Source organism: Mobula birostris, chromosome 13, assembly GCF_030028105.1.
Source record: "Mobula birostris isolate sMobBir1 chromosome 13, sMobBir1.hap1, whole genome shotgun sequence".
NCBI lineage: Eukaryota > Metazoa > Chordata > Chondrichthyes > Myliobatiformes > Myliobatidae > Mobula > Mobula birostris.
The window spans coordinates 32,778,231-32,797,984 of record NC_092382.1 but is presented as its reverse complement, the minus strand read 5'-3'; the positions used below and the strand labels follow the sequence as shown (position 1 = coordinate 32,797,984).

Sequence of the window (19,754 nt, the reverse complement as noted above, 5' to 3'; positions counted from 1 at the left end):
TATCGGCAGATGTATTGTTCTAATCTCACATGATGGTTTTCGTTGGCCGAGGTGCCAGTTCCTATTCACGTCTGTTCCCCACCCCTCGCCACCCCCCAGCCACCTTGAGCTGTACGAACCAAAGAGCAAAGAAAGAAGAAGTTTGAATCCATAATACCCAAAAAAAAAATCAGGTAACTGCGTTACAGTGAAACATAGACACCAGGGAGACTGGTGGAAGAACCAGGGGATGTGAACGGGTTATGGGGTAAATCAGGATTTTTCAAACAGGAAGTGACGTCATAATCTCGGTGTACAGGAACATTGGTAACGGAGGCTGAATCAGTGACTCGGATTGATAATCATTTACTGAGCTAATTCACGCAGAAATCAGGAGGCAACTCAGGGTTTCAGCAAAGTTTTCAGTTTTATTAGGTTTATTATTCAGCCGTAAAGCGCGGAATAGCCTTTCAGCAACCGACGACAAACCCCATTAACAGAGGAGATTTACGAGGGCGATGCCTGGGTTGGAGAGCCTGGTCTATGAGAATAGGTTGCGTGACCTCCGCCTTTTCTCCTTGGAGCGACGGAGGATGAGAGGTGACTGAGAGAGGTGTACAAGACGATGACGGTGATTGATCGTGTGGACAGCTGGAGGCTTTTCCCCAGGGTTGAAATGGCTAACACGAGAGAGCATAGCTTTATGGAATTTGGGGGTCGGTACAAGGGGAAGGTCAGAGGTAAGATTTTCACACAGAGAGTGCAGGGTGCGTGGAATGCACTCCCAGCGAAGGCGGATGCAATGGATCTTTAAGTGCAAACACAGAATAATCTGCAGATGCTGGGGTCAAAGCAACACTCAGAGCACGCTGGAAGAACTCAGCAGGTCGGGCAGCCTCCGTGGGAAAGATCGGTCGACGTTTCGGGCCGGAACGTCCCGACGAAGGGTTCCGGCCAGAAACGTCGACCAATCTTTTCCACGGATGCTGCCCGACCTGCTGAGTTCCTCCAGGGTGTTGTGGGGATCTTTTAAGTGTCTGTGAGATCGGCGCATGGAGCTTAGAAACATAGAGGGCTGTGTGGCAGGGTAATTCTAGGCTGTTTCCAGAGTAGGTGCCATGATCGGCACAACATTGTAGGCCGAAGAGCCTGTAATTTGCTGTAGATTTCTATCTTCTATGTTCGATGTTCTAACAGTAACTTAACCACGGGACACTTTACAATGACCAATTAATCTTCACGGACTTTGGATAGGGAGATCTACAGATTTATTACACATGACGCCGGACTTCATCTCCGAACTCGCAATGCTAACAGCACCTGAGTAAAATAGGGTTGATTGAGGCTTAAGAGCAGAGAGACTATGTTATTTGCTGCTTCGCTTGGAAACACTAAAGCTTATTAGGTACTTTCTAGTCCCTGGATAGACACTCCTGCCTTCCATCCTCGTATCCCCACCACTCTGTCCAAATGGGTTTCTGCCTCTGGGACACTAATGGAAGCTGAATACGAGGAGACTGACACAATATTCAGTGGGCGAATACGTATCCCTTGCTCACAGCGAGCTCCGTGACGCTAAGGTTGAAATTAATGGAATTATTCCCACTTGGCCGCTTGTGCCGCTGAACCGGCCTCACGCCAAGTGAATAACGGAGCTATGCTGGGGGTTGAGAGCGAAACACTACGATATTTCATGTTTCTGAGCGTACCAAGTGGTCAGAAAACTATCGGCCCATGATGGGGGTCAGGACGGTATAGAAATTGTATCACACAGCAACGTTGAGAGGGAATATGTTGGTGGCAGTGTGGAGGTGGCAATTACGGGATGTAAGGTCTGGGTTGAGCTGAGAAAACTAAGTTGCTTTGATACTAACGAGTCAAAACCTTCAGTGATATCTTCATCGTGAGGATGTGAAACGCAGAGAGAATCCTCCGGAGACATGGGGAACAATTATACAGAAACAAGGAAAGACATTCTGAACGATGGCTTTTTCCTCGATGGTTGTCCATCCTCTGTGTCAATTCACCTGCCAACTATCCTCTTCCGTTCACCAGTGACGTCATCTGAGGAAACAACACACCATTTATGTTGACTACGTCAGTAACCCGGAAGTGCTGCTGCTGGTGAGTTTCAATTACGGGGTGATGATTTTCGAATCTGTACCAAACATCATGACAATGCAACCTTGAAAACAACTAGTATATTTCATGTCGCCAGGGGCCCAGAAAATTTGTTCCTTTCAATATCAATAAAACGCTGTATGATACCGCCTAACTCGAATCTTGCGTTGTTCCGTGTCTCGAAACTGCTAATCACAGTGTAGTATATACATGGACACAACCATTGCACTGCATAACTCACAGACCTGGAATTAGTAGATACGTTTCCTTTACAAGTGACACTGTGTATCGTCAGCCCAATATTCCATTCACATACCTCTTCAGATCACTGTAAACAGATATGTCCTCCAGCACAAGTCCCTGTTAATGTAACGAAATCAGCATGCTTAGCAGAATTTTTTTTATCAAAAGCAACTTGAGACAGAAGGGAACAGCAAGAAAATTGAAGAGTACTTGCGCTTATTTAATAAATTATGCCTGAAAGCAACACGGAATAGTCAGACCATGATGAAAAGAGGATCCGAGGCAGACAGTCATGATCCCCAAGCGAAACATAGAAACATAGAAACATCGAAAATAGGTGCAGGAGTAGGCCATTCGGCCCTTCGAGCCTGCACCGCCATTTATTATGATCATGGCTGATCATCCAACTCAGAACCCTGCACCAGCCTTCCCTCCATACCCCCTGATCGCCGTAGGCACAAGGGCCATATCTAACTCCCTCTTAAATATAGCCAATGAACTGGCTTCAACTGTTTCCTGTGGCAGAAAATTCCACAGATTCACCACTCTCTGTGTGAAGAAGTTTTTCCTAATCTCTGTCCTAAAAGGCTTCCCCCTTATCCTCAAACTGTGACCCCTCGTTCTGGACGTCCCCAACATCGGGAACAATCTTCCTGCATCTAGCCTGTCCGATCCCTTTAGGATTTTATACGTTTCAATCAGATCCCCCCTCAATCTTCTAAATTCCAACGAGTACAAGCCTAGTTCATCCAGTCTTTCTTCATATGGAAGTCCTGCCATCCGAGGAATCAATCTGGTGAACCTTCTTTGTACTCCCTCTATGGCAAGGATGTCTTTCCTCAGATTAGGGGACCAAAACTGCACACAATACTCCAGTTGTTGTCTCACCAAGGCCTTGTACAACTGCAGTAGTACCTCCCTGCTCCTGTACTCAAATCCTCTCGCTATAAATGCCAGCATACCATTCGCCTTTTTCACCGCCTGCTGTACCTGCATGCCCACTTTCAATGACTGGTGTATAATGACACCCAGGTCTCGTTGCACCTCCCAAAAGGGCACATAATCCCTTGTCACCCGCTTCCCTTCCTTCAAGAAGCTCAGAGTGATATTTGCAATTTTCCAATCCTCAGAAACAATTCAATAGTAATCTGTAGCTTGGAATATCAGTACTAATCCTTCTACTACCTCTTCAGCGGCCCACATCAGAATTTTGTGGTGCAGTTAATCTCGTCCATTTCGTCCAGGTGATTTATCTACCTTCGGCCCTTCCAACTTGCCTTTCATCTTCTCATTATAGTGACTGCAACCACTCCCGTGTCCTGACACTGTCACACTGATCGTTTGCTCCACAGCAAAGACTGACACTAATAATTCATGAGTTGATCCGCCATGTCCTTGTCCCCAACTGTTGCCTCTTCGATTTCATTTTCGCTATCGAATGCCTCACTTCAGCGTCTGTCTCTTACTGTGTAAAGTGGAAACAATTACTTCAAGAAGGCATTGACGCAAATGTAGGCCTTACCATATAAGTGGAATTTCCATCATCTGCATTGTTCCTTGTGCCCTGGAACGAGAACATGAAGATTTCTATTGAAGCGTTTAACCAAGTGCACAACAATTGTATTCTGACTCTGCACATAAAAAAGGGAGTATCAATTTTCACATTCACTGCTGATTGGAGCATATTGCATCATTCGCCGTTCGACAGACTGCGCGTTTCCGATTCAGTGTCAGGAAAGTACATATTTTCTCTGACACCAGGAACGCTTCCGGACAGCATTAGATGATTTGTAAGCATTCAGCAATAAGGGTAGCATGATGAATGTTATTTGACGAGGAGCTCGCCTACAGAACCAAACATCTTGAGAGATTATTCCTGATCAGAATTTGCACGTCACAGAGAGGGGATATGGACTTGTGTCCTCAGGATGCTGACCGTATTTGCTATTTCTCTAAACGTTCACATAGATCATCGCTAATCACAGTCCGGCAGGTGCAGACCTAACCACCGCTTCCCCTTGTGTCTTTCCCGCTTTGACCGGACATTTAAAGAGGATCCTTCATGAAATATATTCCACTCAGAGTAAGAGCTGTCTTTTTTGCATTGTACAACAATTATGTATTCTGCAGAAACAGCAAATAACTCGGGTGAAGAAGTTCTGCAGGTGCTGGAAATCCGGAATAACGCACACAAAATGCCGGAGGAACCCAGCATTTCAGGTAGCATCAATGAAAATTAATAAACATTCGACGTTTTGGGCCGAAAGCCTTCTGCTGGACTGGAAAGGAAGCAGAAAGGCGCCAGAATTTAAAAAAAAAACAATAAGTGGGGGAGAGGAAGGTTGTCTATGTGGAAGGTGAATGGTGGGCCTGGACAGTGGGGAAGGTAAAGCGCTGAAGGAAAATGAATCCGATTACAGAGGAGACGGGACCATGGTAGAAATCGAAGATGGAGAGTCTCCGGGGAAGTTCATGGACATGTGAAGATAAGAGATAAGAGTCGAGGGCGAAGAATGGAACAAGAGGGAAGTGAACAAAAACACGGGTAGGAAAAGGTCGATGTTCGTTGCTATCTGGTTTGGGTCTACTTAGAGGCGTTGTTCCTCAGTTAACTGGAAATGTGAACCGGTGATCTACATAAATGGCCAATCAGTGCCCAAGGGCCCGATGGACGCTACCGATCACATTACCGATGTTCTTATCTTTCCTTCGCAAAACAATGACTGAGACCATGAACATAATACAAACATCCAACCTGCTCATTCCCTGGGAAATTTTCATAGTTTTGCGATGCGTCCGCAGCGTTTGTATCCAAGGTGCCTGTGGGGGCAAAACAGAATATGTCACAACGGTGAAGAGCAGTAGGGACCGTTGTTAGTGCTGCAGACGTCAATCCGGGCCCCAAACAAAATGCAACCATAGCGTGAGCCACGTCCCATCCAGTTGTCAGAAACACGTAATCTCTTGTACAGAAGACCAGTAACTGAGGGCCTATATTGATCAATATGAAGGGAAATTAAGTCCACTAACCTACAATTCCATCTCTCCCTGATATTGTAATGTTCAGTTCAAAATTTAAACTTTTTTCACTGGGATACCAAACGATAGGCAAGATAAAACGACCTCCAGCTTGTGTGCGCTATGAGCTTCCATATTTAAATGCAATGTTTAGATTTCCGTGGGCTCAGTAATAGAACAGCTCAAACTGGGTTCACTCACTGTTTTTTCCGGAATTGGTGCTCGTGTCGTGTTTGGATTGCGGTGGATCTTTGATGCTGAATAAACAGAAACAAAGGTCAAAACATGAATTCGGCAGGATGTCACTTTCCTTCACTGATACACCGAATGAGAACGACCCCTATAATTCCATTTGATAATTTCTATTCATTCCTTGATACTGTTCCTGTTATTGGATACCCGATTCCAGTCCTACTCGATCTCAACAACAGTGACCATAATGGGTTATGGATAGAAAACGTTCTGGAATTTCGGACCTCAGCTTTCCAGGAGAAAGTGACACACCTGCATTAATGAACGCAGCCCACTTTCAAACAAATGCTCACACTTCAGGAAAGCCACGTCCACGTACAAGATAATACTGATTCTGTCCACGGATGTCTCCTGATCTGTGGCATAATTCTAGAGTTGCTAATCAATTTTAGCTCCTCCTTGGGTAAAGAGGTTTAAAATGCCAACAGGTGGAGACCGAGCGGTCCCCATTTTCCTTAAACACCGGGGACGTGCGGATTGACCAACTGCTCCACTGTGACTGAAACTGATTGTTATCGACAGGGTAATATTCACTCATAGATCCGTTATCTCACGGAAAAGGACCTCAGTGCCTGGTGAGGATCTACACCAATGCACCGTCCGTGTTCCATTCCTGCACCTTGCACATGAATCGTCACCATTTAATTATCCATTTCCCTCTTAAAGGCCGCAGTTGATCCGCCCTCAGGAGATCTGCAAACAGAGCGCCCCCTGTTCCAGCAGCAAACTGCTGGAAAGCAAACCATTCACCCTGACTTGTAATGCCTGCCTCTTTCATCTAGAGTCTCTAGTCTTTAATCCTGGACTCAGTGATGTGGAAGAGCAACTTCAAACTCACATATGAAACTCTGATGTTTATGAGTTTCAGTATAAACTCCACCTTAAATGCCTTCCAGGAAACAGCTGTCTTCCAAAAGCACAATCTATCCCTGAACCCAGTATCCGCTCTGGTATATTTCTTCTGCACCATTTCTGAATCCTTAGCTTGCCTCCTGTCATATGGTGAGGAGACATGAACAATACATTTTCAATACGGCCAAGAGTTCTGTCCCTGTTAGGTACACATTTCTGACTCCAATAATTGTTGCCACGGTAATAAATCGCAGAACTCTCTGTGCCCTGTGAAGCACTTCCTCATCCTGCATCTCCGCACCCAAAAGGGTCTGTTCATGTCCCCCAACAAATAATGCCTGACTCGCCAGTGCCCTCCAGCTCCAGTTTGTGTAATTTGCTTCAGTCAGCTGTCGCATCGCAAATTCGCGTTCAAAGTTTTCAATGTGTCATTTCTGCAAAAACACCTCCCCCAATTATTGACAGAAGTAGTGATTTTCTGAGAAAAATGCATTTACCCGCCAGTTTTCCTCGCGGTCAACCATCCAGTGATTCCACCGATCAGGCCCACGCCAAGTAAACCAAGCATAATGCCTGCGATTGCGCCAGAGCCGAGGGTAAAAATACCATCTGTTTTAGCTATTAACACACAGAGCAAATTTATATATTACATCTGCGAAAACTCATCTTTTTCAGTGGCAAATTGATTTTAATAACTATTTGACTATGTAAGTTTGGAATCGATTATTTTGTCCCAGACAGTTCAGATTTGAACGTCGATCCACGCTTTGAAATATTCTGGTCGCCAGTCTGGACATTGAAAATAGATTGTGATCAATAAAACGAGATAAGTTCGCTATCTCCTGTCTGTGACCAAAAGAACAATTGGGTATTTGTTCGGTTTACAATCTAAATAGATTTGAGAATCTTCCAACTCGAAGTGGTTCTTTAATAATTCCTTGCTAAAGCACACCGTCACAGCCCCGGCTATTCTGTCATTTCTGACGGCATTTGCCCCCTATATTATCGGCTATCAGACATGCTGTTCGTTCATGTTTTAAACTTACAACGGCTGCGGACGTAATTTCACCACTTCCGTCACAAAATATTGCCATCCTTTCAATAAACAAATGACAATGGGTGCAAAAGTAGACCATACGGCCCTTCGAGCCTACACCGCCATTCTGAGATCATGGCTGATCAACTACTATCATTACCCGGTTTCTGCCTTGTCCCCATAACCCTTGATTCCCCTATCCATAAGATACCTATCTGGCTCCTTCTTGAAAGCATCCAGACAATTGGCCTCCACTGCCTTCTGAGACAACGCGTTCCACACCTCCACAACTCTCTGGGAGAAGAAGTTCCTCCTCAGCTCTGTCCTAAATGACCTACCCCTTATTCTTAAACCATGCCCTCTGGTACTGGACTCTCCCAGCATCTGGAAAGTATTTCCTACCTCTATCTTGTCCAATCCCTTAATAATCTTATATGTCTCAATCAGATCCCCCTCAATCTCCTTAATTCCAGCGTGTACAAGCCCAGTCTCTCTAACCTCTCTACGTAAGACAGTCCGGACATCCCAGGAATTAACCTAGTGAACCTACGCTGCACCTCCTCCACAGCCAGAAGGTCCTTCCTTAACCCTGGAGACCAAAACTGCACACAATGCTCCAGGTGTGGTCTCACCAGGGCCCTGTACAAATGCAAAATGATTTCCTTGCTCTTGTACTCCATTCCCTTTGTAATAAAGGCCAACATTCCATTAGCCTTCTTCACTGCCTGCTGCACTTGCTCATTCACCTTCAGAGACTGATGAACAAGTACTCCTAGATCTCTTTGTATTTCTCCCTTACCTAACTCCACACCGTTCAGATAATAATCTGCCTTCCTGTTCTTGCTCCCAAAGTGAATAACCTCACACTTATTCACATTAAACGCCATCTGCTGTCACTTAAGGTGATAAAGTATTCTTCTTTCAGAGTTTCCGCATACTTGGTTTTTCCCTGCAGCAAGTGTGTGCATTATCTATCAGATCACAGTAAAACAAAATTGTACTTGGTTACAGTTCAATTGTTCCCTGGGACATGTGAAAATAAGACACCAGTGTCACTTGCTCTTGAAGCAAGAACTAGAACCATTTCATATCTAACACGTGGCAAAGGAGTGGCGAAGGAGGAAGGGAATGCGAATTATGATCATTGGGCTCTCTTCCAGGGATGTTGCGACCGACACCGAAGGGACGGTTTGCTCCTGAACTGGATTGTCCTTCCGGGATGTTTTATTGTTGTTGTTCGATAGGGTTTAAAGTGGAGTTGCAGGGAGATGGAAATCAGACTGTTACAACGGTACGTGGAGATGCTGTGGAGACAGATATCGGTACGAGCTCAGCTGCTCCGGATTGGGTGTTGTGCAATGAGCCAGAATTGAATTTAAGGGGAAAAAAAAGAACGTTGGCGTAAGTGATCACAACATGATCGAATTCATCCTGAAATTTGAGAAGGAGAAGCTGAAGTCAGTGCGTCAAAAGAAATTAGAGAAGCACTGGAGAGGAGATGGCCAGTTTTAATTGAAAAAGAACACTGGCAGGGATGACGGCAGAGGAGGAAGATATATTCTAAAGGAAACATGGCTAACCGTGGCTAACAAGAGAAGTGAAAGCCAACACATTGTCCAAAAGCAGGATTTATAATGGAACAATTATTAATGGGAAGTTAGATGATTGGGTAGTTTAGGAAGAACAGCATTTAAAACGTTTCTAAACTGTAAATATCTAAGGAAATGGGATGTAGACAAATTATATGTATTAGATAATTGTTCAAAGGACATGAAACAGTTATCCAAAAATAGATTACAAGATCTCATTTACCTTTGGTTTTCCAAAACATATAGACTTGATCCATAATAGAGGGTTAAAAAAGATATAACCGCGCTTTCTAGAATAAATTTATTCAACCCGAAAAAGTTTAGAAATTGAAACCATATTCGTGAAGTATATTTAACTATTGGATTATCCGTTTGTTTATGCAATGTAGAAAGAGCAAAGGGAAGGGAAGTCCCTAAGACAGAACCCAATGAAAACCCTTTTATAGATTTGAATTCAAGATATATCCAATGTGGACTAGAAGTTGTGTCCAATTCTCATGTCCAAATTTTTAAATATCGAATATTAATTGCCTAATAGTAAAATCTAAAGTTCGGCAGTGCCAGCCCACCCTCCCTTTTAGACTTCTGTAAGTATCTTTAAACTAACCCAGGAGTTTTATTCTGCCATATATATGAACAGATTTTAGAATCAACATTATCAATACAAGATTTCGGAAAAAAATTTGGCACCGCTTGAAATAAATATAAGAATTGAGGTAAAATAATCGCCTTGATAGCATTAATCCGATTTAACAGTGACAAAGCCATTGGTGAGCATTTAGTAAGCAGATGTTTAATCTGATCAATTAAAGGCATAACATTAGCTTTAAATAAATCCTTGCGCTGCTTTTTTTTGTAATTTTAACCAGTAAATAAGTGAAATAGTCGGTAAGCAATCTAAACGGTAAACATCCATAAATGGGAACCTGCATATTTAGCGGAAAATTTAAAAAAAAACAAACGTCAGTTAAAAAGTAATTAAGAAGGTAAAGATGAATGCGAAAGTACTCTAGCCAATAATATTAATGACGACAGGCAAAGTGTCTTCACGTACATCAAGAGTGAAAAGAGAAGCGGGAGTGGATATCGGGACGTTGAAGAACGATGGTGGTGAGGTACTAACACACACAAAATGCTGGTGAACGCAACAGGCCAGGCAGCATCTCTAGGAAGAGGTACAGTCGAAGTTTCAGGCCAAGACCCTTCGTCAGGACTCAATGAAGGAAGAGCTAGTAAGAGATTTGAAAGTGGGAGTGGGAGGGGAAGATCCAAAATGATAGGAGAAGACAGGAGGGGGAGGGATGGAGCCAAGAGCTGGGCTGGTGATTGGCAAAAGGGGATACGAGAGGATTATGGGACAGGAGGTCCAGGGAGAAAGACGGGGGGGGGGGGGGTAACCCAGAGGATGGGGAAGGGGTATAGTCAGAGGGACAGAGGGAGAAAAAGGAGAGTGAGAGAAAGAATGTGCGTATAAAAATAAATAACAGATGGGGTACGAGGGGGAGGTGGGGCATTAGCGGAAGTTAGAGAAGTCGATGTTCATGCCATCAGGTTGGAGGCTACCCAGACGGAATATAAGGTGTTGTTCCTCCAACCTGAGTGTGGTTTCATCTTTACAGTAGAGGAGGCCGTGGATAGACATGTCAGAATGGGAATGGGATGTGGAATTAAAATGTGTGGCCACTGGGAGATCCTGCTTTCTCTGGCGGACAGAGTGTAGATGTTCAGCAAAGCGATCTCCCAGTCTGCGGCGGGTCTCGCCAACATATAGAAGGCCAGATCGGGAGCACCGGACGCAGTATATCACCCCGACCAACTCACAGGTGAAGTGTCGCCTCACCTGGCAGGTGAGGTAGTAATGGGGGATAACGAATTGGTGAAAGAACTGAATTAGTATTTTGCATCAGCCCTCACTGCAGAATATACTGGTGATATGTTGAAAGTTCCAAGTATCAGGGGTCATGCAATGTTAGCATGCATTTCAAGGGTTCTAGAATATAAAAGCAAGGATGAAATGCTGCTTTATAAAGCACTGGTGAGACCTCACCTGGAGTATTGTGATCTATTTTTGGATCCTCGTTTTAGAAAGAATGTGATGAAACTGCAGGAGATTCCCCAAAATGATTCCAGCTTTGAACGGCCTTTCAGGAGACGAGAGAGTGAAGGTGCTGGGTCTCTACCCACTGCAATTTAGAAGAATGTGGGGTGACGTCATGGAGACCTACCGAATTGTGAAAGGTCTTAGTAGAGTGGATGTGGAGAGGATGTTTCTCATGTGGGAGAGTTTAATGCCAGAAGGCAAAATCTCTGAATAGAGTGGCGTGCTATTAGAACGGAGACGAAAAGGAATTCATTTCGCCTGAGGGTGGTGAATCTGGGAATTATAATCCATAGGCAGCTATAGAGACCATGTTGTTATGTAAGTTTAAGGCAGAAGCCATGTCGTTACGTAAATATGAACAGAGGACGAATGATTCTTGATTGGTCAGGGCATGAAGGAAGATGCGGAAACGAATGCGATTGTGACTGTGAGGAATGTTGGATCACGAATTATGAAATGGCGGAACAGACTCCATTGGCCAAATGGTCCAATCCTCCTTCCAATGCCTTATGGCTTTATGATCTTAACTGCAGCAAGGTAGTATTTGTAATGCAATCCGCAAGTCAAAACAATTCCGCTTTTCATCTGAATCAATACTGTTATTCATCACTATGCAACATACAACTACATTGATATCGTAGTCAATATTCTGATCGGGTTCAGGCATTTAGTTCAGATACGCCGGCCTGACTGCACCAACATCATTAATTAAATGACCTCAAGAAAGGGAGAAACAGACTGCCTACCGAGCACATTGATTTGCGTGGTTGAGGTATTGTTCCTGTTTGTAACAGTGTTATAGGCCTCACAAGTGTAGTTTCCCGTCTGGCAGACAGAGATGTTGTCGAGGATGAGAACCTGCCCACTTTGTGGGTGGGCACCGTTCAGTCGCCATTTCAATTCAGCAACTGGCCGCGACTGTGTCAAACATGTTAACCTTATGGTGCTTCCGGCAACGTGAAGAGAGGAGTTCGGTTGAGTGATGATATATGGACGGTCCGGTCCGTCTAAAACAAATGGACAAAACGGATTGATAGAAAATTACACAGGAAATACATCAGAGTTTCTCAGCGTAAGAGGAGGAACAGCCCATCACCGTTGAAAGTGCTCCTATACACCAGCGAATGCATTTTTCTGGAAGACACGCGCTGTAAGTAGGATAGGAGAGTCGGGGAACAGTGTCAGATCATCCCCAGACCCGCTTCCTTCTCCAAACTGGAGACAATGCACGCCAGACATAAGCGTATTCTTTTGCATAACTTCTCTAGGTGTGGGGTTTGTGGAAAATAATTCAGGAAAACCTTTCCAAACAAAATAGCCGACGTCTCTCTGCGGTGCGAAAGTAAGGCAGCTTGGAGTGTAGGTACAGTCACTAATGTAATCAGGGTTCGGGCAGAATCTCACGTGGGCGTACACCATACTGTCACGTCACTGACCTTGCATGTAATTATAGGAACTCTCCAATTTACAGCGTGTATGGACGGGCCCATTTTCAGATTCAATATTCTATGTTCAGTCTCTATCATAAGTCGAGGGATAGAGATTAAGAGTCGCGATGTAATGATGCACCTCTGCAAAACTCTGGTTAGGCCACACTGGGAGTACTGCGTCCAGTTCTGGTCGCCTCACTACAGGAAGGATGCGGAAGTATTGGAAAGGGTACAGAGGAGATTTACCAGGATGCTGCCTGGTTTGGAGAGTATGCATTATGATGAGAGATTAAGGGAGCTAGGGCTTTATTCTTTGGAGAGAAGGAGGATGAGAGGGGGCATGATAGAGGTATACAACTTATTAAGAGGAACGGATAGAGTGGATAGGCACCCCACCCAAATTTCATGTAGATCACAATTGCCTTTGAACTGTGGTGATTGGAAAATCTAAAAACGCATCGTGAAGACACTTGTAGGACAGAGCAGTTTATCCTGCACATTTCTTTCATCTGCAGTGCAGAAGTGAACCGACGATGTGGTAGTTTCATCCCGACGCAATGCGACTCGGATTTGAGGTTGGAAATTCAAAATTTCAATTTTAATTCACCAGCGCCCGAGACAGACTCGAATCCGTCTCCCAATCAACTGTTCAGTTACTTCGGTGCTTGCCTGTAGTTGTTTATTTCTAGGGTAACATTCACTGATATAATCCCACTCTCCCGGAACCCCGTATCCAGCAGGACTTGTAAAATGATATGTAATTACCGGAGACTCGGGTTACTTACAGTAGACATCGAGATGAAACGGGGCGCTTGTCGAGCTGTTTATCAAGTTACTTGCTCTGCAGGTGAAATTTTCGTCTGTCCGTCGCACTCCTGAAACAGCGAGTGTGCTGTTATCGGCACTCAGTTCAAACCTGCCACCGGGAATTATCGGGCTGTTCTCCTTAAGCCACAGGTAAGAGACTTCCGTGCCTCTTGCGAAGCAGGTTATCGCGACGCTGTCACTGTACTCTATCAGTCTGGTGGCATTAGATGTTACGGTGACATTGGAAACAGGTTCTGTTAAAACATAGGCGATTGGTTAGTGCTCAGATCAGCAATATAATCTGGAAGTTTATAGATCCCGTTCCGTATCTGAAAACGAAATCAAATATTTATCATTCCATAATAAGTTAACATTAAACAATAATTCCATTTGATGGTCATAAGGTTTGAGATGAAAACACTGGAGCTGAGACACGTCTCTTCATTCCTCATTCTCCGCTCACTCAGAGCCAGTATTCTGAAATCCTCTCCCTTCAGGCTTATCCATGGCGTGATAGATCATCTCAGAGGCCCTTCGGCCGATTTCCTTCATGATGACCAGGATGTCTCCCTGAACTATTCCCATTTGCCTGCGACTGGACCGTGTACAAGCTGTTATATCCTTTTACAATCTAAATGATTTCTGAACATTAAAGTTGCACGCACCCCCAGCATTCCCTCCGGCAGTTCCTAACACTTACGAAACACAGGTTGCATGAAGATGTCGCTATTTGGGTCCCTTTTAAATTGTACCTCACTCGGTATCAATCTATTTTCTTCACTTTAGACCCATCATGCTGAGACATACGTGAACATCGAGATAAGCTGTTCCCCTCGTGCTTTTTAGTCTCCTCTATATGGTCATGCAACGGCCTCCCACCCTCCCAGATGAAGATCTCGATCGAACAAGACGTCTAACGCCAAAACATGCCCATTCTGTTTGCATCCTTATGAATACTTTCTGCACCGTTTGCAGGTTAATTGAGTTCTTCTCATTCTGTCTAAAGATGAATGTTTGGCTTTATGATCATGAAAAGATAAAATAAAATATGCAGGCTGTCGACTCCGTCTATGACTCGCACAATCTTATTGCCCGTGCTCTCTGACTCAGGCAGCATCCTTGTCAGCCACCTCTGCGCCGTCTCCAATGCCTCCACAAGCTTCTTATAGAACGAAACTTTCCCATTTTAAATAGTGAAACATTATCCGGTCACCAGCCCTCCGGGACCTCATTTCTCTGGAGAGGGGATAGGAAGATATTTGCCATTGGTCTCTTCACTCTCTGAATAGGAGTGTGGATTTATTCACTTTATTGATCTTCAGGAGAGCCAATACTCCTAGCTCCATTTTGAGTTCTCTGCCAGTTTATTTCGTAAACTATTAAAAAAATCAAGAATCATTTTTTTGCTTTAGCTTCCAAATCTTTACATTTTGTCTTCCTGGGTAAATTCACTGCTGTCTCGTCATTTAAAGAGCTCTGATAGTCAGACGCTTGTCCTTCCTTCTACTGGAACAAACGTCCTGTCTATTGTGCACTGGGCAGTTGGTGCTTAAGGAGTTCCACGTGGCAGGTGTGGACGTCCCTAAAGTCAACTGTTTAAAATAACTCTCCAGAGTTCCCGCCTAATGGAGTCATAATTGAAATTGATCAAATTTAATTTAATTTCTCCCGCAATGTCGACACCGTACCTCATCGATTGCTATCTTAAAACTGAAGGAATTCTGATCATTCTGAGATCTTGTAGCATATGTACGTTACGGAAAAATGTGCAGAAGGTCTGATATTGGGTAATTGTGTTCCATTTATCACGATGAGTGGGAAGCTCCAGCTGGGAAACCCCCGGCCAGAGAGCGTGTTTTCAGTTACAGGAACAGTATTTAAGGGATTTCTAAGAGATAACCTCGACCATCATTCTGATAGTCAAGGCTTGATCGCGAATGGTCAGTGTGGTAATTCTGCGGGTCTGACAAAACGTTTGGATTTGCTGGGGTCCGGTGTAGGTAGAACAGTGGATTTTGTCTACATGGTCTTCAGTAAGGCCTTTAACAAGGTTCCACATGACAAATTCATCTGCGTTAGGGGGACAGCGATACACGATAAGAGGGAGAGGTTTAAAAGAGGTCTAAGGAAAGGTAACACAGACGGTAATAAGCACCTGGAATGAGCTCCCTGATGAAGTTGTCAAGCTGAACACAGCTGCAACATTTAAGACGAACTTCGATAAACAATTGGAACGGAATGGTTTGGAATGTAATTGACCGAACGCAGCAACTGCGAATACCAAGGAGATGCAGGGGTCGGCATTGACATGTTGGGCCGAAGGGACTGTTTCCTTCCTGTTTTAATCTGCGACGCCATGGCGTTTTGAAATTTCATTTTTCCAAAACAAACCCGACAAAAATGTCAAATCAATGGAGCTCGTGAAGGAGGAAGAAGGAAACAATTCACTTCAGGCAAGGGTGACTTGGCAATGAGAAAGATGATGCATAATCACTGGCAAACACAGGACAGAAATACTGACAACAGTTTCCCATATGATCCAGATAAACCATCGCTACTGAAATGATCCAAAGTTCAGTGTTAGTGTTAATGTTTTGGAGCCAATGGAAATTGTTTCACACAAAACGGAACAGGTATGATTTGGGAACAACAGGAATTCTGCAGATGCTGGAAATTCAAGCAACACACATAAAAGTTGCTGGTGAACGCAGCAGGCCAGGCAGTATCTCTATGAAGAGGTTCAGTCGACATTTCAGGCCGAGACCCTTCGTCAGGACTAACTGAAGGAAGAGTGAGTAAGGGATTTGAAAGTGGGAGGGGCAGGGGGAGATCCAAAATGATAGGAGAAAACAGGAGGGGGAGGGATGGAGTCAAGAGCTGGACAGGTGATAAGCAAAAGGGATACGAGAGGATCATGGGACAGGAGGTCCGGGAAGAAAGACAAGGATGTGGGGGGGGGGGGGGGGAAGACCCAGAGGATGGGCAAGGGGTATATTCAGAGGGATAGAGGGAGAAAAAGGAGAGTGAGAGAAAGAATGTATGTATAAAAATAAGTAACAGATGGGGTACGAGGGGGAGGTGGGGCATTAGCGGTAGTTAGAGAAGTCGATGTTCATGCCATCAGGTTGGAGGCTACCCAGACGGAATATAAGGTATTGTTCCTCCAACCTGAGTGTGGCTTCATCTTTACAGTAGAGGAGGCCGTGGATAGAAATGTCAGAATGTGAATGGGATGTGGAATTAAAATGTGTGGCCATTGGGAGATCTTGCTTTCTCCAGCGGACAGAGCGTAGGTGTTCAGCAAAACGATCTCCCAGTCTGCGGCGGGTCTCGCCAATATATAAGAGGCCAGATCGGGAGCACCGGACGCAGTATATCACCCCAGTCGACTCACAGGTGAAGTGTTGCCTCATTTGGAAGGACTGTTTGTGGCCCTGAATGGTGGTAAGGGAGGAAGTGTAAGGGCATGTGTAACACTTGTTCCGCTTACAAGGCTAAGTGCCAGGAGGGAGATCAGTGGGGAGGGATGGGGGAGGGGGGGGGACGAATGGACAAGGGAGTTGTGCCGGGAGCGATCCTTGCGGAATGCAGAGAAATTGGGGGAGGGAAAGATGTGCTTAGTGGTGGAATTCCGTTGGAGGTGGCGGAAGTTATGGAGAATAATATGTTGGACCCGGAAGCTGGTGGAGTGGTAGGTGAGGACCAGGGGAACCCTATTCCTAGTCGGGTGGCGGGAGGATGGAGTGAGAGCAGATATACGTGAAATGGGGGAGATGCGTTTAAGAGCAGAGTTGATAGTGGAGGAAGGGAAGCCCCTTTCTTTAAAAAAGGAAGACTTCTCCCTCGTCCTAGAATGAAAAGCCTCATCCTGAGAGCAGATGCGGCGGAGACGGAGGAATTGCGAGAAGGGGATGGCATTTTTGCAAGAGACAGGATGAGGAGAGGAATAGTCCAGATAGCTGTGAGAGTCAGTAGGTTTATAGTAGACACCAGTGGATAAGCTGTCTCCAGAGACAGAGACAGAAAGATCTAGAAAGGGGAGGGAGGTGTCCGAAATGGACCAGGTAAACTTGAGGGCAGGGTGAAAGTTGGAGGCAAAGTTAATAAAGTCAAGGTGCTCTGCATGCGTGCAGGAAGCAGCGCCAATGCAGTCGTCGATGTAGCGAAGGAAAAGTGGGGGGCAGATACCAGAATAGACACGGAACATCGATTGTTCCGCAAAGCCAACAAAAAGGCAGGCATAGCTAGGACGCATGCGGGTGCCCATAGCTACACCTTTAGTTTGGAGGAAGTGGGAGGAGCCAAAGGAGAAATTATTAAGAGTAAGGACTAATTCCGCTAGACAGAGTAGGGTGGTGGTAGAGGGGAACTGATTAGGTCTGGAAACCAACAAGAAGCGTAGAGCTTTGCGACCTTCCTGATGGGGGATGGAAGTATATAGGGAGTGGACATCCATGGTGAAAATAAAGCGGTGGGCGCCAGGGAACATAAAATTCGCGGCCTGGTATGAGAAAAATCAATGCCTTTGAATGGAAAATCCTATAAAAAGTAGTGGTCACGGCCCAGTTCATCACCGGTAAAGCCCTCCCAAGCACTGAGTGCATCTACATGAACGGCTGTCGGATGAAAACATAATTTGCCCTGAAATATCCTCACCACCCAGGACATGCTATTTTCGCGATGCTGACATCAGGTAGAAGGTACAAGAACCTCAGGACTCGCACCACCACGTTCAGGAACAGTTACAACCCTTCAGCCATCAGGCTCTAGAACAAAGCGGATAACTACACCCACTGGCCATCCAGTGACATGTTCCCACAACCAATGATCTCAGTTTAAGGACCCTTACCCCGTGATTTCATGTCCTGAGTATTTATGACTATTTATTTATATTTGTATTTGCACTGTATGTTGTCTTGTCCACTCCCGTGGACTGTTCATTGATCCTGTTGTAGTTACTAATCTACAGCTTTACTGGGCCGGGTGAGAGTTGAACAGTCCGCAAATTGGGACCGGCAGGGTGCGCTAGAGGCGAGGTTCACCACCCACAGCCACCGATCATAGCCGAACGTTGTCCGAGAGGATCTTCAAACTAAATCTAATGCAGATCTGTGTTGTTCCCTCGGTAGAATTTTTTTTTTTCATTCAGAAACAATGGGTCATCCAACAACTACAAGTACAGGTCATATTGTATTCTGTCGCCACAGGAATAAAAATGAATGTTATAGTCCGAGATTGCATGACTCTGTAAAGCTTTGTCTCACTTACCAATAACACGCAGAAAGATGGTCGCTGAGGTTCGGGAGCCATTAGTTGGAACGATAGTCACACGGTATTCCCCATTGTCCGACATGTTCAACGACTTCAGCAGAAGCGACCCATTGGAGATGAATACATAAGCCCGCGATGTGTAGGCCTTGTCAACGGTCACGGTCTGGTTGATCCACTGGGCGATTGTTTCCCCGTTAAAACTCCAGTTTCCACTGATGACATTGCCCGACGGCCGCACTGAAAAGAGCGCATTTCCCCCGACTGTGACACTTAATTGGCTGCGCTCAACGAAAATGGTAAACTGCTGAGACTCACCTGACAGAGAGAAAATCGTATGAGGGAAAAGCGACAGACACGGATAGAATCGAGAACTGCACGTATCTCAATCTGTACAAATACCAGGGGTCTCGACATAGCTCAGTAAGGTCGACCCTTATAACCCTGATTTTCATGACTCCAACCACCCGCCACTCTGATGATTATCCGACCACTGACTGTTCGAGAGAGTGACCCTCACCCGCCGTTATGCAGAGACAAAGAACGAGCGCTGCGAAGGGCAGTCCCGACATCCCGACAGAGAGCAGCGCCGATCTCTGTTACACTCGGAGACTGAGCCGCACTTCCGGGTTTGAGGGGCAGATAATTGGATTCTGACGTCACAAGCGGCAGCGCTGATTGGATCAGAGAATCTGTACTCTGCTCAGATCTGAATCAAACCTTGTGTGCTGTTCCCCAACTATCCGCTGCTGTGTTGAATCCGATAATGATCTCAAAGGTAGTTTCTCTCACCCGGCGACATGAAGTGATAAAGAGAGAGTAAACTGAACGTTATCCACGCGATCACGAGAGAGCAGCGACTATCTCTGTTGCATTCGTGGACTCAGCCGCATTTCCTGGCCTCCGTGCCAGATCCCGAGAATCCACTGTGTGAAAAACGGGAGCTGATTGGATCGCAGAGCCAGAAGATGGAGATTGAAGGAACCTAAAACGATGAGAACACACACTAATCCTCACTGGAGGGTCGGCGGCGATTCGGGCCAGCAGCTGTAAACTCC

The 19,754-nt window shown here is 45.2% G+C and overlaps 1 protein-coding gene across 2 annotated transcripts; it reads right to left on the bottom strand.

Moving 5' to 3' along the window:
* Positions 1-395: 395 nt before the first annotated feature.
* Positions 396-19,293, bottom strand: LOC140206687 (cell adhesion molecule CEACAM6-like). Of its 2 annotated transcripts, XM_072274835.1 has the most exons (10): positions 19,217-19,293; positions 18,697-19,014; positions 13,407-13,682; positions 11,938-12,198; positions 6,963-7,083; positions 5,563-5,618; positions 5,099-5,163; positions 3,866-3,907; positions 2,417-2,460; positions 396-2,043 (listed from the first exon to the last, which is right to left on the bottom strand). In XM_072274835.1, exons 1-10 carry the CDS (start codon positions 19,266-19,268, stop codon positions 2,040-2,042), a joined length of 1,239 nt encoding a protein of 412 aa, XP_072130936.1. In that variant the 5' UTR covers positions 19,269-19,293; the 3' UTR covers positions 396-2,039. The 2 variants fall into 2 exon arrangements, with proteins under 2 accessions (XP_072130936.1, XP_072130937.1); XM_072274836.1 differs by lacking the exon at positions 2,417-2,460.
* Positions 19,294-19,754: the final 461 nt, after the last annotated feature.

Bases quoted from the DNA above. Each gene is read 5' to 3' on its own strand.
- LOC140206687 (XM_072274835.1), bottom strand. From the start codon at position 19,268: ATGTCGGGACTGCCCTTCGCAGCGCTCGTTCTTTGTCTCTGCATAACG. The intron at 12,199-13,406 runs GTAAGTAACCCG...CATTTGTTTTAG, and splicing joins GTTTCATCTCGATGTCTACT to ACGGACCGGACCGTCCATAT. The intron at 5,164-5,562 runs GTGAGTGAACCC...TTGCCCCCACAG, and splicing joins CACCAATTCCGGAAAAAACA to GCACCTTGGATACAAACGCT.